General features: G+C 58.7%; 1 protein-coding gene across 1 annotated transcript in view; it reads left to right on the top strand.

The window, feature by feature from the left end:
• PPARGC1B (PPARG coactivator 1 beta) overlaps nucleotides 1-14777 on the top strand; it is a gene marked incomplete at its 5' end in the record, with an annotated part of 48677 nt that overhangs the window by 21967 nt on the left and 11933 nt on the right. The window contains one exon of the mRNA XM_084268856.1: nucleotides 13641-13814. Coding sequence (XP_084124982.1) covers nucleotides 13641-13814 — 174 coding nt within the window. The remainder of the gene's footprint in view (nucleotides 1-13640; nucleotides 13815-14777) is intronic.

A 14777-nucleotide genomic window follows, 5' to 3' on the forward strand; every position in this document is an offset into this window, starting at 1 on the left:
GGTGGGTGGGCGGCTTCACCCCCCTTCATCCTGCATTTCAGCACAGTGTCAGCTATTGCCCTGTGGAGCTGCTAATCCATACGGTGCCTGAACCTCGGGCAGCAGCCCGGCTGCCCTGGCTGTGCTGCTGGAGCTGCTGGGAGCAGCCAGAGGGTGGTTAGGGAGCGTTGTGCTGCTGGAGCCAGCGCTGACGGGCCTCCGCTGACTCTGTTGGTGGCAGATGAAGTTCCCAGCAGTCCGTGTGGAAATTTAAGGAGAAGCCGGAGTGTTGTGCAAAGGATGCAGAGCCAAGCTGCAGGTTTCCTGCTGTCCCAGAGTGGGAGTGTTGGTACCGGTTTGGGAAGGATGAGATTTGCATGAAGATGTCTGCTGCTCAGATCTGGGGTTTTTCCCCTGTTTTGCAACACGTTGGAGGCTGCACTGAGCAGATTCTCTCCATGTGCTGCCTCTTTTCCCCTCCTAGCCTCAGGAGAGTTTCTCCAGGCAATGCTGAACGGAGCCATTGCCTTGAGACATGAGAGTGGCTGAGCCAGGCAGTGATTGACACGGTGACCAGCTCTGCCAGAGGCCTCCTTTGTGGCTCTCAGTACCTTGGCTGTTGTTTCCTGCACTCCTCCAAATTATGATTGCAGCAGGTCACAGGGAGCAGTTTGCTTGGGTTCCTGCATCCCACCAAGGAAGCAGACAGAGTGGGAAGTGCCAGCATGGCTGCAGTGCTGGGCAAAACTCACCAGCAGTGGGGCAAACGGCCCCTTCCCCACCTCTGCTGCACCCTGGGGCTTGCACAGCCCCAGCTCCCTGCTCCTGGCCAAGCACGATGGGTGTCTGTGTGGGTGCGAGCTGCACATGGACATTTCCTCTGATGGCCTGTGGTGCATGCTCTGCGTCGGCAGTGCCGGGACACTTGAGGACAACTCAAGGACTTTGAAACCCGCTGACGGGGCTGGTTCACAGCTGTGCTGAGGGACAACAGCGCATCATCCTGGGGGACAGCGAGCCCCTGCGCCTGTCCCCACCTCCCCGGGGAGGAAGAGCCCCTTGCTCACAGTAGGCACCGGGTGTTGAGCGTGGGGACAGAGCCACTCGCGGGAGCCTGGGCAGCTAGCTGCCCGTAGGGGACTGGCAGCCGTTGCAAGAGGAGGAGGAGGAGGAGGAGGAGGAGGAGGAGGAGGAGGAGGAAGGCACCTGACTGCCAGGCAGCAGTCCAACTAGTTGAAACAGCTCCCGTTGCGGTTTGCATAACCAAGGGCGGCTCGGCCGGGGCGGGGGACGTGCAGCCCCACCCTGTCGCCCACGGTTGGCAGCCGCACTCGCAGGGGAACGTTGGATGGAGAGGCCGAGGGGGTTGCTCGCAGCTGCGCCCGTGGGCTCAGAGTGTGTGGAGCAGGCAGGGTGCTCCTGCCAGAGCCAGGCTGAGCACGGCCGCGGGGCTCCCTGCCTCCTGCAGCCTGCCTGCTTGTCTCCCTGCCTCCAGCCTCCTGCCGCTGCCCAGCCGGACCCGCGGCGTGCCCCTCCAAGGTGACACTGGGGGCTTTCTCTGCCCAGGGCCACCTGGCTGCAGTCCCACCCGGCAGCCCCCGGCGCGGAGAGAGACGGAGGGCCGGCGGGGAGACGGGCGGGATAAAAGCCAGGCGCTGGCGGGGCCGGTAACCGGAGCCGCTCACATGATCGGGAAGCCGCTGCCAGGCGCTGGGACCATTCAAAGTGTACGGAGGTGGCACACCGAGCAGGCGCCTTAACCCCTGCGAGCCCGGCGCGGGGATGCGAGCCCCGCCGAGGCGTCCCCCCGTGCCCGGCGGGGACCGCGGTGCTGATGCTCGGGTCCCAGGGGTGGGCTCAGGCCGACTCTTGGGCTCTGCACCCGAGGAGCATATTATCCTGGGGGGTACAAGGAAGCCCCCATCAGACCTCTGCCACTTGGCAAGACCCTTGGGTGGTCCCAGTACCGAGGTGCATAGGGTGCAGGACAGGCACTCCTGCAGATGCCCTGGGCCTGGTCCAGCTCCACGACATCGGATCCTGATTTCATATCTGGATTTCAAGCCAGCCTGCCCGGGGCCTCTGGCTTTAGGTGGATCCCTGGATTAGCTGGAGGCAGAAGTGGGTGCAGGGCATGGCTCGGGAGCAGGCAAGCTCTCAGGGCTGGCACAGCACACGGAGCAGGTACAGGGGTCTGATGGAGGCAGAGCAAGTCATGTTTGTGGGCTTCACTCCCACTGATTTCAGGGTGGGGGAGGGGGTCCCAGCCCCCAAATGCTGCAGCACGGAGCAGAGTGGATGAACCCTGCCTGGGCATGCAGCTCCCCTGCACCCTGCTGGGGAGTCCCCCCTGTTTGGGAGGGCGGAAAGGTGTGGTGCCTCACAGGGCCGGTTTGGAACAGCACAAAGCTTTGTGCGTGTGGGTGATTGCCCGGGTTTGTGTCTGCTCCCGTTTTGCCCTCGGAGGGTTTTTCTATCTGGAAATCTCGGAGCCGTTTCTTGTCTGCAAGGCGGCAGGTGGGGAGACAGGAGCACCCGGTCCTGGGGCAGGGAAAGCTCGGGGCTGGCTCCAGGCTGCGGCTCCAGAAATGCCCCACACAGAGCCAAAAAGCGGGGGCAGAGCCCCAGCCCTGTGTCCCTGGGACAGGTGGGCTGGGTGGGACAGCCCTGCTACCCAAGACACAGGGAGTGCTCTGGTGCCAACCCAGGCACAGTAAAGCCTCCTCTCTGTTGGTGTGGCACTGGGAAATCCCCAGGCCAAACAGGTTGTGCTGGTGGAAGCGCAGCAGGCGCTGGCAGGGCCTCCTCAGCAGAGCAGAGGTGCTGCTCGGGTTCACGTCTCTGCCATCCACCTAGTGAGACATGTACATGGCTCGTGGTCATAGGACCTGATGTAACCCGCCCTCATGTCACCTTCCCATGCCTCAGTTTCCCCACTGTAATAACTATCAGTACTGTTACTGATAGTAATTACTGATAGGGCCTCAACACCTATTTGTAATACTACCAGTACAGTTGGTTGGTTAATACTGGTGACTTCCTAGCATCTGGAAGATGCCCGGCTATTTGGTGCACCCTTTCCCCACCACTTTTTTAGGTGGTTTCAGTCACTGAAGGGGTGATGTGGCTGTGTTGGCTGTCCGCAGTTTTGGGATGCTGGGGCTGGCACAGCTTTGCCTGGGAGAGTCCAAGATACAGCAGCACCGTGCCATACCTGCCCAAGGGTGCTCAGGCACCCCACTTTCTCTGTGCCAGCTTTCCTGGGGAGCACAGGTAGAGTAGTGCCAGACCAGAGCCCAGCAGTGACCATGCTGGGTGGTGATGCGTCTCCAGCCAGGGCAGAAAGAGCAGAAAGCAGGTAACAGTTTAATTAGGGAGAGCGATGGGCCTGGCTGGAGGAGGAGAGGAGGGAGACCTTGACTCAGGAGAAGGGAAGGAGGGTGATTCCTCTCCTTGCTCTCACATGGGACCCTGATGGTGGGGAGCAGTGAGGTGCAGGCAGCGTGTTCACACCATGGCATGCCAGGGCTTCGTGCAGGGCAGCAGGCAGGGCCTGGTGTGGGGAGCACTGCCCATTGGCTGCAGCAGGGCATGCAGTGAGGGGTAGCTGGCAGCACCTGCCTGGCAGGGGGGACTGGGCAAGGCTGTTGCTCCCACCCCTGCCAGGACATGGGCCTGGGCACGCATGGACAGGCCTGGCAGGAGGGCATGGACAGATCTGAGTGGTTTTGCCTTTTCCACAGTGGTTTCCATCCTTTGAGCTGGCACAGTGGGGGGTCTCCCAAAGCCCCCCTCCCCAGCAGGAGGGCTGGCACAGCCGGTGTCTGGCAGGAGAAAGGATCTATTGAGGGTCAGAGTGGGTTGGGTTTGGTGACGGTGCCCTGACCCTCAGCACTGCAGTGTGCCTGTGGCAGCAGAGCTGGACCTGCTGGGAGGTCAGGCTAATGCGGGAAGATCCTCCTTGCACCTTCTTAACCCCAGCTTGAACCTTCCCCGTCTCCCACCTCGTCCTGATTAGCACTAAGACGGTGCTCTGCTGCTCGGCGGCACCGAGTGGTGTGGGACACCATGCTGACTCCCATGGCAGGGGAGGTGGGGGGGCCTCAACTCCTAGCTGAATGGGTACAAAACCTGCAGGCAAGCAGGCAGGCAAGGAGAGATGCTTTCCTTGCTCCTCTGCCTGCCACTGCCCTGGCAAAAGGGATTGGCAGTGCTCCTGGCAGGGGATAGGCTGCCCAGACAGTCCCTGCTCTGCAGTGGAGTGACAGTGAGGTCTGAAAAGGTGCCTGTGGTTGAGGAGCTGAAGAGCATCCTGCAGATGATGGCCACAGACTTGGCAATAACACGGGGCTGTGGTGGCTGGCAGTCAGCAGGGTCTCTGCGTGCACTCTTCACATGTGCATGCAAAGGGACAGGATTTGGGCTGGCTTTAACCTCGGCTCCCCTTTCACAGCTGTGGCTCTGCTGACACCGAGTGCCAGAATGTGCTGGGATTACAGCCCCCCTCTGCTGAGCGTGGCACAGCCAGGCTGCGTGCCCAGCCGCTGCCTCCCACTACCTGCCACCCAGAGAGCCCTGTTTGGTGTCCTGAGTCAGGGGAGAAGGGTATTTCAGTAATGACAATTCACCCCGAGCTGCCCTGTCATTTCACAGCCTCAAGGCAGTGACCCCAAACTTCTCTGGGCACTGTGGGGCCAGTGGTCCTGGTGCAACTGGGACCTGACATGCTTGGCCCCTGCTGCCTTCCTGTGGACCCTGAGAGCTTCCTGGCTTGCCCACATTGTCTTTCACGGCCCCTAAGAGAAGTTCAGGGATCCTTGGGACCACAGGCTGCAGTTGTGGCTCCTGGCACAGCCATGGGGAGATAATAGAAGTGCACCACTGCAGCATGTCCCGATGTTGCAGCTTGCCTGGGCAACCTGGGCAGCTCTGGACCTGGAGCAGGAACCTGCTGTGGCACAACACATGATGCCTGTGGGCAGTGGCTCTGCTTCCCTCTGGGTGTTACTGCTGGTTCAGCCTCACTCACAGTGAGGGGAGCTGGAGGGGAGCTGGAGGGACTGCTGCTCCCTGCCTCCTGGCAGGGAATTGCTCTTGTAGCTCGCTGGGATGCTGGTAAAAGGGCCTGTGGTTACGGTGAAGAGTTGCTGGTGCCTGGGTAAACATGCCTGTGGAGCTGAACTGGTGTTAGCTGGGAAGGGCTGCGCCACAGCATGGTGTCTGTAATACCCTCTGAACAAAAAGGGTCTTGTAGAGCCCCATCAGCCTGCAGGCTGGTGGCTAAACCTCCGAAGGGGCTGGTGGCCAGAGCGGGACAGGGGCAGGGCTGCTCCTCCTCTGGTCCCCACAGCCACCCTGACCGCAGGGGAGCCGCCTCGCTCGGCGTCCCACGGCTGTCATGTGCCTGCTGGCTGCCAGGACCTCAGAAGAGGAAGGTCTGAAAATAATCGCCTGCTCATGTCTTCCTTTCAAACGGCGGGAGTTGCCATTGTGGGGAATTTTTGTGACCAGCAAAGCTGGCTAACAGTCAGCTCCCCAGTGAGTCAGGCACTTGCCCCCTCCCATGGTGCCTCCTGGCCCCCCTGTGCCACCAGCCTGGCTGGGGCTTGGGGTCACCCCCTCTCCCAGGGCACCCCAGCCTGTCTTGTGGGGCTATAATGTTTCCTGCCTCTGAGTCTGCCTGGAGAAACAGCCCTGAGTGTTTCAGGGCCTCAGTGGCCCCGCTGGCCTTGGCCACAGCCCCTGCTGCTCCCGGTCCTGCTGGGCATCCTCTGCAGAGCCCCTTGAGGTTGCTGGGCTTGTGCCACCTCTCGCCCCATCCTTCTTGCCCCAGGCAGGCTGTGCTGCCTTGCTGGAGAAATGCTGTGGCGAGGAGGTGAGCATCTTGCTGGAGTGCAGCCTCTCTGCGCCTCTCTGCCTACCATGCCAGGGCATGGAGACCTCCTGAGCTGATGGGACATTTCAGTTCCCACTCTGCTTTCGTACCCAGCTCAGCACGTGCTGGCTACTGGTCCTGCCTTTGGTTTTGAGGCAGGTAACAAGGAATTTCTTAGAAAACACCAGCAGCAGCACCCACCTGTGACCAGGGCAATGGCAGCAGCTGCTTGCACGTGCATTTTTCAGGGTACTGCTCTCTGCTGTGCTGGGATGGGTGGATGTTGTTTGCTGGGCTGGCCATGGTGGGGCTGGTATGAGGTGCTGCAGTTTGACTCGGGGGTGTAGGATTAAGCCATCACACTTCTCTTGCAGCAGGAAACACTGGTACCAGCATGCTGCATGTGCCCAAGCGTGCTGGCACTGCCCGGACAGCCCTCTGCCTGGCAGGCTGTGTCTTGGGGACATGGCAGCAGCTGCAGCTGGCTGGTACTGTTTCTATTACCTGGTGTTGAGAGAGGAGCGTCCCTCTTTGGGAACAGCCCATTCCCTGCTGCATCTACCTGCTGCCCCCTCTCCTTGCATGGGGCAAAACAACCTTTTCTGCCCTTGTCAGGCATTTGGTGCTGCCGTCCCAGAGGCGATGGTGCCAGAGGGTATTGGCAATCTGAGGGGCTGGAGTTGTGGGGTCTCCCTGGCTCTTTGTGGTGCTGCCAGTGGGTCCTGCAGCCCCAGGGTGGCCAGTCCTGGAGCTCAGGCAGAAATAAAGTGGACTTTGTCATTTGGAGTCCAAGTAAACGGTTGCTGAGTATAGTATGAACATGCAGCTCTATAACCTGTGATATACTTTGCTGTTGCCCTTCTTCCTAAACCCGACACACCTTTGTTTAAAGTGTTCCAGCAGAGTGCTGTTTATTCAGGTCATTATTACCAGTATCTCTGGCTCCTTTTTTCTATCCTGTGACTCAGGGATAGTTTAGTGCAATTTCTTCCATCTTTCCTCCCTATCAAAGATATCCTGGCAAGTTCATGTTTATTGTTTGCAGTTAATGTTTAATATTTCCTATTACTGGCATCTCATGGTTGATCTTAATTGCACCCTTCTAATGTGAGACAAAAGTCAGCGAGTGAGACCGTGTTGACACTTGGGCTGTGGCTCAGAGCCTGGCACTGAGCACCCCTCGTCCCGCTGGTGCTGCTGGGCTGGGTACCTGGCGCTGCCTGCACCCCCCTGCCTGCTCTGCACCCCATGGGCTCTGTCAGGAGGGCGGCTGCTCCCCATGTCTCGGTGCGGGGTGGTCGGCATGGGGCCTGGCACCCATGTGCCATGGCAGCACAGACAGGCAGCAGTTGTGTTTGAGCAGCTCGAGTGGAAGAAGGGATCAACCTGCTGTTTATTTTGCTCGGGCTTTAAATGTTAGTGCTGGTTTTTCCTCCTCCTGGCTGGGCTGAATTGTTAAAACACATCAGTAGAAATTAAAAACCCACGAACAAATCAACAGAGTGCAGAGGGTGAAATGCCTGGCTCCTAGCAGGACAGTGAGGTGTTGCATGCCTCTGTGCAGACCCAGGACCCTGGGAGATTCCTGTGCTCCTTTTCCCCAAAATGGGGGAGCTGGATGAGGGAGCCCGTTGCTGCACAGCCCTCCCCTGCACCCCTCCTGCCTCCCTCTGCCCCGGCACATCGCTGTGTTTGCAGGCAGGGTCCCCTCTGCTGTTGCTGCCTCCCAAGGAGGGACTGCTCACCCGCTGCTTTGGGGCTCTCAGGCTATAAATATCAGGGGGTGGCAAAGGGGCAGCCAGGCCAAGGCACAACCTGACACCGTCTCTCCCTCATTCACGGTGACATTTTGCCAAATGCCAGTGGGGAGGGGGGTTGCTTATCTGCTGGCACACACTCCATTGACCTTCACAGCTCTGGCCAGGTGCCTCCTTGCTGTGTTTACACTTATTTATAGCGCTCTCCTCCATCCCCACCTCTGCTCTGCTCCCTGGTACTGGAGAGGGGGCTGCCTGCCCCACATCTGCCCCTCTGGTCTAGGAGGGCTGGGAGGGAGTTGGCATGGCCCTGGGGATGCTGCCTTCCCCAGGAAGAGTTCATCTCAGTGGCACAGCCGCACAGTGCCCATCTCCCTGCGTGGCTGTAATGGCTGTTTCAAGCAGCCTGTAATTAAGGATTTCCCTGATAAGGCCAGGCAGATCTCTCCAAACCCCCTATCCAAGGATTTTCTTTCCTTTCTAGAGACAAGCCTGGGGTGAGGGTGAGGAGGGGAAAACTCGGTGGCCGGCCACAAGTGCAGGCACTGGGAGCCGGCGCTGTCTGTGCCGCCCAGGGAGGGCTGGCAGGAGGCAGCACTTGATGTTCTCGGCATTTCTCACCTTCTGCTGGTTTGGGTCCCAGCCTAAACGCTACCGGCTAATTTGGGGCTCTGTCTCCAGCGCGTGTGGATGAGGATGTATATTTATCCCTTAATACTTTGGGTAGGCACTTGACTGTGGGGAGGCTCCGTGTGGGGCTGAGTCACGGCTTCGGCTCCTGGCTGAGTGGATGGGCTGCTTGTTTCTGGCTGGTTCCTTCAGCCCCTCTGAGGAGCTCCCACTCTCCTTCCTTTTATCCGTGAGCAACAAGGATTGCAAAGCACCCTGGGGCCGTGCATGAGGGCGGCAATGCAAGCCTGGCCTCCGGGATTAAGCAGGATTAAGTTCCCGTGAAGGCGCTGCACCCGTCCAGCAGCGCGTCCAGCAGCGCTTCCGAGCCGGCACGCTTCAGAGGCAGAAACTTTTGCAGCCTCACTAAGCACGAGTACAATGTGTGTGCCATCAGCCGCTGCGCCCCGAGCCTCGCCGCAGAGTACTTGGCCACAACTTCAAGGGGCTCAGCCCAGGGGGTTTGTAGATAAAGGAGATTTCAACCGGTGCTGTTGTTAGGAGTGTGACAAGAGGAGAGGATCTGCAGGTCTCTTGGTCACGGTCACTGCGCCTTCCCCAGCCCCTCTGAGCTGGTTAAGCACTGCAAGCTGTGGCTAGCTGAGCTCTCTTGCTTGCCCTGGTTCAGGGCGCTGTTGCCTGACAGTGAGCTGTGGTTTTTCCAAGACGGTGTCCAGAGGCCACATGGCTTCCCAGCTCCTCCACAGGCTTCTCTCCCAGGCTCACTCCAGGGAAGGCAAAGCCCTGAGCAGCAGCATTTACCTGAAGGCTGCAGAACTCCCCGTGGCACCAGCCTATTTCCAGCCTGGCAGGCGGGAGGGCTGTGTGCTGCCTGCTCCCTGGGCAAGCTGGCTGTGTGCATGTGGAGCTGAGGTGGTGGGCTTGCTGGGTATGGCTGGCCCCAGGATGCAGCAGCCTGTCCCCAGCCAGCCCCTCCAGCCCTGCTGACCAGGGGGTTTAGTCTGAGGAGCCCCAGTTGACACCAAAAAAGAGGAAAACATTTCCTGTTTTGTTAATCCAATATTTGAATTAGAGTTGGGCTTGGAGAGTAACCTCACGTCTCTGCAGAGATAAGACCTTGCATGCTCCTGCACCAGAGGTAATGCTGCTCTAAAGCAGGGGAAAGCCCTGAAGGGGAAAATGTGCCACCTGCTGTGAGCTGTGCTACATGGGGCATCCTTGGCTGTGGCTCCAGCCAGTGGCTGCCCTCACGCTGCTGTGGATCCAGCCCAGGACTTGTGCCAGAGCTGCTGGGGACACTAGAGACGGTCGCCTGCATCGGCCACCCTCACTGCCAGGCAGGTAGATGGTGCTAACCCCCATGCCAGGTCCTTGTCCTGCTCCACCTTGCCACTGCCCCTAGAAAGACAAAGATGAGGGGCTTTGTGAAGGGATGGGGGGGTTGAAGCAGCAGTTGCTCTGATGGGTACAGTCCCCAGAGCCCCAGAAGCTCTTCTATTCACAGTCCTCAGAGGAGAAGGCACGCTGGCCAAGGAGCAACCAAAAGCTGTCGGTGATTTGCCGGCATGGGGCTTCCAGGAGAAGGCACAGTGCAGGCTGGGGGGAGCTGGCCCCTCACTCGCAGCGCTTGGGGACAGGCCCAGCTCGTGCTTGTCTGGAAAAATTCAGATGCAGCTGAGGTTTCCTGGGACAGGAGAGTTGGCAGGGTGACCTCTGGACGTCCTTGACTGCAGTTTTGGAGACTCCCTCATGCCAGTTCCACTGTGGTGGATGTGGATGGTGGGCCTGGCAGGCGTGGAAGCCTCCTGCTCTGCAGGCTGTCCCCAGGCATGCACAGCATGGCTGCTGCTGGATACAGCATGAAAGGAGCGCAAACCCTCAGCGCCATGGTCCCTGCCACCCTCCTGGGCACCCCTGCTCCCACAGCACTAGTGATAAACTCCTCCCAGCCAGGAAGAGCTGTCTGAGCTCAGCAGCAAATGAGTAAAAAGGCTCATGCTCTGTCCTCCCAGTGAGTGAGGCCTCCACTGAGGCGAAGCTCCTTGCCACGTGTAAGCAAGCACCTCTCTGTCCGGGAACTGCGACTGTGCTTCTGGCTGAGGCCAGAGCTGGGTCGTGCTTTAAAGCAAGACAAGGATGGCTCTGAACAGAGGCTGTTTCCCAAACACCCTCCACCTTTTAGCTTTGAGTTTGGGGTGCAGCTGCCCATGGGGTGCTGCTGGAGGGGATGCCAAGGCGTGGGCTCCTGCCCCTCTCAGGGAATGGAGGTCTGTGGCATGGGGCTCCTGCATAGCTGCCTGGGCATTCGTCTTCCCCAGGAAAGGGATTTGTCTGACAGGTTGCAACAAGCTGCCAGCAGTTTTCTGCTCGTGGCCACACTGCAGCGTGCATGGGCCAGGTGTCTGGGCTGGAGGATGCCTCTGAATTTTTGAGCATGTCTCCATGGGTGTTTGCTGGCTGCACACCAAGAACCCATTGCTGATCTTCCTACAAACTCCCAAGTAAAATTAGAACAAAAGTTCACTCCTCTCCCAAGGCAGCAGGAAATGCAAAGGGTGGGAAAAGGGAAAGTCAGAGCAGATGAGGTCCAGTGCCCACAGGCAGTGTCCCTATTACTGCCACCCCTACGCAGGCAGGGGCCTGGGCCCTTCCCCACCCCCTTGGCCAGCCCAGAGGGGCTCTGCTCTCTGCACTCAGTGCCTGGCTAGTAGCACTGGGAGTGATGGATTCCCTCCAGAGACTCAAGTCCTTAGTTACTGGGCAGGTTAAATGACCCTTGCTAGCAGAGGGGGCTTGCTGGAGCCACAGCATCTCTCTGGGATGCTCTGTGTGGTGCCCACCTGGGTGGCTGCACTGGACAAAGGGTCTCCCCATTTTTTAGAAGGAAGAGGGACCGACGCAGGCAGAGCTGAGTTTTTGGGCACTCCTGACCGGTGCAAGCCAGGGAGCATCTGCTGCCAACCAGTGCCCTGGGACAGCTGCCCACAGCGTGGCAGTTCCAAACACTCCTGCCTCCAGGGCACCCGGGGAGGGCAGCTCAGCAGCATTAGATTGCAGGAGTTTATTTTTACCCAGCCCTGTTGCCAATGGGGACATGTCACATCTGTGGAGTTGATCAAAAGACGTCCCAAGCACTGGTGTCAGCTGCTCCTTGTGATCTCAGCACCAGGATCTTTTCCCTTGTGGCATATCAAAAGGAACAGGAGAATTTGACTGCTTTGCTATTTTTAATTGAACGCGCACACACACGCAGACACGCACACACACACATATATATATGTATGTATGACTTTTCTAAAAATAAAAACCTTTGCCTGTGTTCCCATGGGAATATTTGGGAAGAAGGGGGAGCCAGAGTTATTGCAAGACTTTTTCTGGAGCAGGCTCAAGAGCGGTGTCAGGGAAGCAGGGACAAGCCACAGCAGGTAAGGGACACATCTGAAGGCCAAAGGATGTTTGATCCCAGAGGAGCCTGGCATGCCCCTGAGCAAAGAGGACAGGAGAGCACAGAGGTAACATCTGTGTCCTCTAGAGCTGGCAGTGATGAGGACGGGGACCTTTGACCAGCTACATGAGGTCTGAAGGTTTGAAAAGCCTCAGCCTTGGGGGGGCCCACAAGTTGTATCCGGATCCCAGAGCTATGTTATATACTTGGTGGCACCATGCTCGTGGATGTCTCCCTGACACACCTCTCCCCAGTGGCAGGGTGGCTGAAGGACACTGGGAAGAGCGTCCTCCCTGCATGGGGGCAGCTCCCTGCCCCCCCTGGGGTTTGCCCATGAGAGCAGGGCTGGGGCAGGGTCAGCAGCTCCACGCAGCCCCCAACCCTGCTGCAGCCATGGGGATGGCTGAGGTGACAGTCCGCTGCTGGGACATGGCGCTTGCTGTCGGACAGTGAAGCTGCTCTCTCTGCCCTTGCTGCATCCTCCAAAGTCCTCACCCTTTCCTTGACACCCCTGGGAGGGAATGGGGCAGAAAGTAGGCGAGAAATGGAAATTGGAGGTGCACAGGAGTGTCCTCTGGTGTGGCACAGGGTATCTTAAACCTGGTGAGGAGCAGTGGCACACAGGCTCCTCGGCCTGAGGGAACACAGTCAATAATCCTGGACTATCCCAATTTGAAAAAAGAAAAGAAAGAGAGAAGCACTGCCTTTTCCATCCCTGCACCTCAGCTTGAAAACTCTTTTCCTTCCCATTGAGCCCCTTCCTCCCCTGAAGGAGGGGCAGCCCCCACGTTCTCAGGCCCCGGCAGCCTCTCTCACGTGCTCAGATGTTTACCTGCTCCTAAATCCATTTGCTCTGTCAATAAACTTGTTTCCCTCATCACCAGAAAACTCCCCCTGGGCAGCCAATACCAGGAGGAGTGGTGCCGGACCTTTCCCCTCCGTGTTGGACCTGGGTGGCAGGGGCAAAACTAAGCACAACCCCAGGGCTCGTTGCAGGCAGCACAGGCAGGGCCATGCCGGTGCTGACCCTCACTCCAGCGGCTGCTGGGTGCAGCCACAGGGCTCCATGGCCAGGCAGTGGCTGGGAGCCAGGCAGACGTGGGGCAGGTCCCAGCTTTCTGTGGTTAATCAGAGGTTTTTTAGCTCGGTTCCTAGAGCCCGCGTCACCCCACGTGCACCCGGCCATCGATTCGGTCTCACACCATTTTTCTCATCCTGCATGTGCGACACAGGGACCAGGGTCTGTACTGCCTTGGCAGTGCCCTGGTACGTGCAGGACATGCGGTGTCCCCAGAGAGACTGTCCCCAAGCAGGTCAGAGCCGTGGGGGGAACAGGGACAGACAGTCAGACTGGCTCGGTATGCAGCTGCCACTGGCACCTGGCCCCGTGTGCGGCTCTCTCGTGTGTGCCCAAGTCTCCTGCCTCACTGTTACTGCCCATTCCCAGGGTAGCTGGGGAATCTGGGACGTCAGTCACCCTTTTGGGGCACCAAAGGTGGGAATGGTTTCAGCATTCCCAGGAGCACCAGCAGCTGCTTTACCGCAGCCCAGGCAGCTGTGCTATGCTTGGAGCTTTGCTCGCTGGAGAGGACAAGGACCTTCCCATGTTGTTTTGACGCCTGTCACAGTGGAGGACAAGAAGGGGCGGGGGGGGGGGGTTGGTGGCAGTTGCAAGGTGGCTTTCAGTAAGCAGCAGTGCCGGTGCCAGGCTGTGCAGACCCATTTGTTTGCCAGATGCGTGGTGAAGTGGTGCCCTCTGTGCTCTCCACTGCTGCGTAGCTGCTCCTGGAACCACTCCCCAAAGCCAGATACAAAGGAGGGTCTGAGCAACGGGCTCAAGCAGAGGGGGTGGCACGCATGGAGACTGGCCATCTCTCTGAGTGGGTGCTGCTGCCCGTTGCTCCCTGTCCCTCTGCTGTGGCAGCCAGCTCACCCCCTTTCTCTCTCTCCGCAGTACGAGGTGTCTGGCGAGGAGCACCTCTACTCTGACTTCCCCGAGATTGATCTGTCTCAGCTGGATGCCAGCGACTTTGACTCAGCCGGCTGCTTCGGTGAGCTGCAGTGGTGCGGGCAGCACTCGGAGACCGACTCCAGCCAGTACAGCACGGATGACTCTGAGCTCTTCCAGGTATCCCCACCCTCCTGGCACAGGGAACCTAAGGATGGAAGCAGGGGGAGGGCAGGAGAGAGGGGAGAAGGAGGGAACCCACGCAACTATTAATAGCTCCTCCCCAGCTGATTAGCACTCCATTAATTTGTGTGCTGGCTCTAAATGGAGCAGGCAGAGTAAGGCTAATGAGGGGGTGGATGAGCTGAGGAGGGCTGCTGAGCCAGCACTCCTGTGATCTATTATTGAAAGGGAATCTCAACTGGTGCACAGCATGTCCTGTTTGATTCCCGGGTGGGAGGGTGCGCTGGGGCAGCAGTGTGGGGTCTTAGGGCTGTGGTGTGGGCCAGGTACATTCTTTTCCCAGGAGCAGAAAGCAGCCCTTTCCCTGGCCCTCCAGCTCTGGCATTCTCCCTGTGTTTGGGGCCGGGGTCCCTTACTGTGCTGGCACTTGGGACCGTGTGGTACAAAGTGGCGCAGGGGCAGAAGATGCTCTGGCACTGGTGCTGCTGGTTATCCTTGTCCCTCAGCATGTGTTTGCCTCTCCCCCCAGAAGAGCTGTGTACCTCAGAGCTGTGGCATCAGGGCAGGGCTGGGGGCACAATACGGGCAGGTTTGAGGCAGAGAGCTGCAGAGGCTGCCCAGGGACTGGGGCAAAGCAGGCAGGACACTCTGCTTTCCTTTCCCAAAGCTCTGGGCTGTGGTTGCCATGCCCTCCTGAGCAGCACCCAGGCCTCTTTGGACAAAGAGATTGTGTCCCACTAGTGCCTGTTAGTCACCAACTCTGGGTTACATTTTGGGATGGAGGAGAATTTGTATTTAAACAAGGGGGGAAAAAAAGACACCCCCCCTAATATTTTCTAACCTGGCCATAATAACAACCCTCTGACTTTTATGCTATGCTGATGCTGTGCTTGAAAATGGTCCAGTCCAGCTGAGGGACCTTCATCACGAGATGCATACTTTCCGCTGAACTTCCTGGGG

Source organism: Gallinula chloropus (assembly GCF_964237585.1).
Source record: "Gallinula chloropus genome assembly, chromosome: 10".
Lineage (NCBI taxonomy): Eukaryota > Metazoa > Chordata > Aves > Gruiformes > Rallidae > Gallinula > Gallinula chloropus.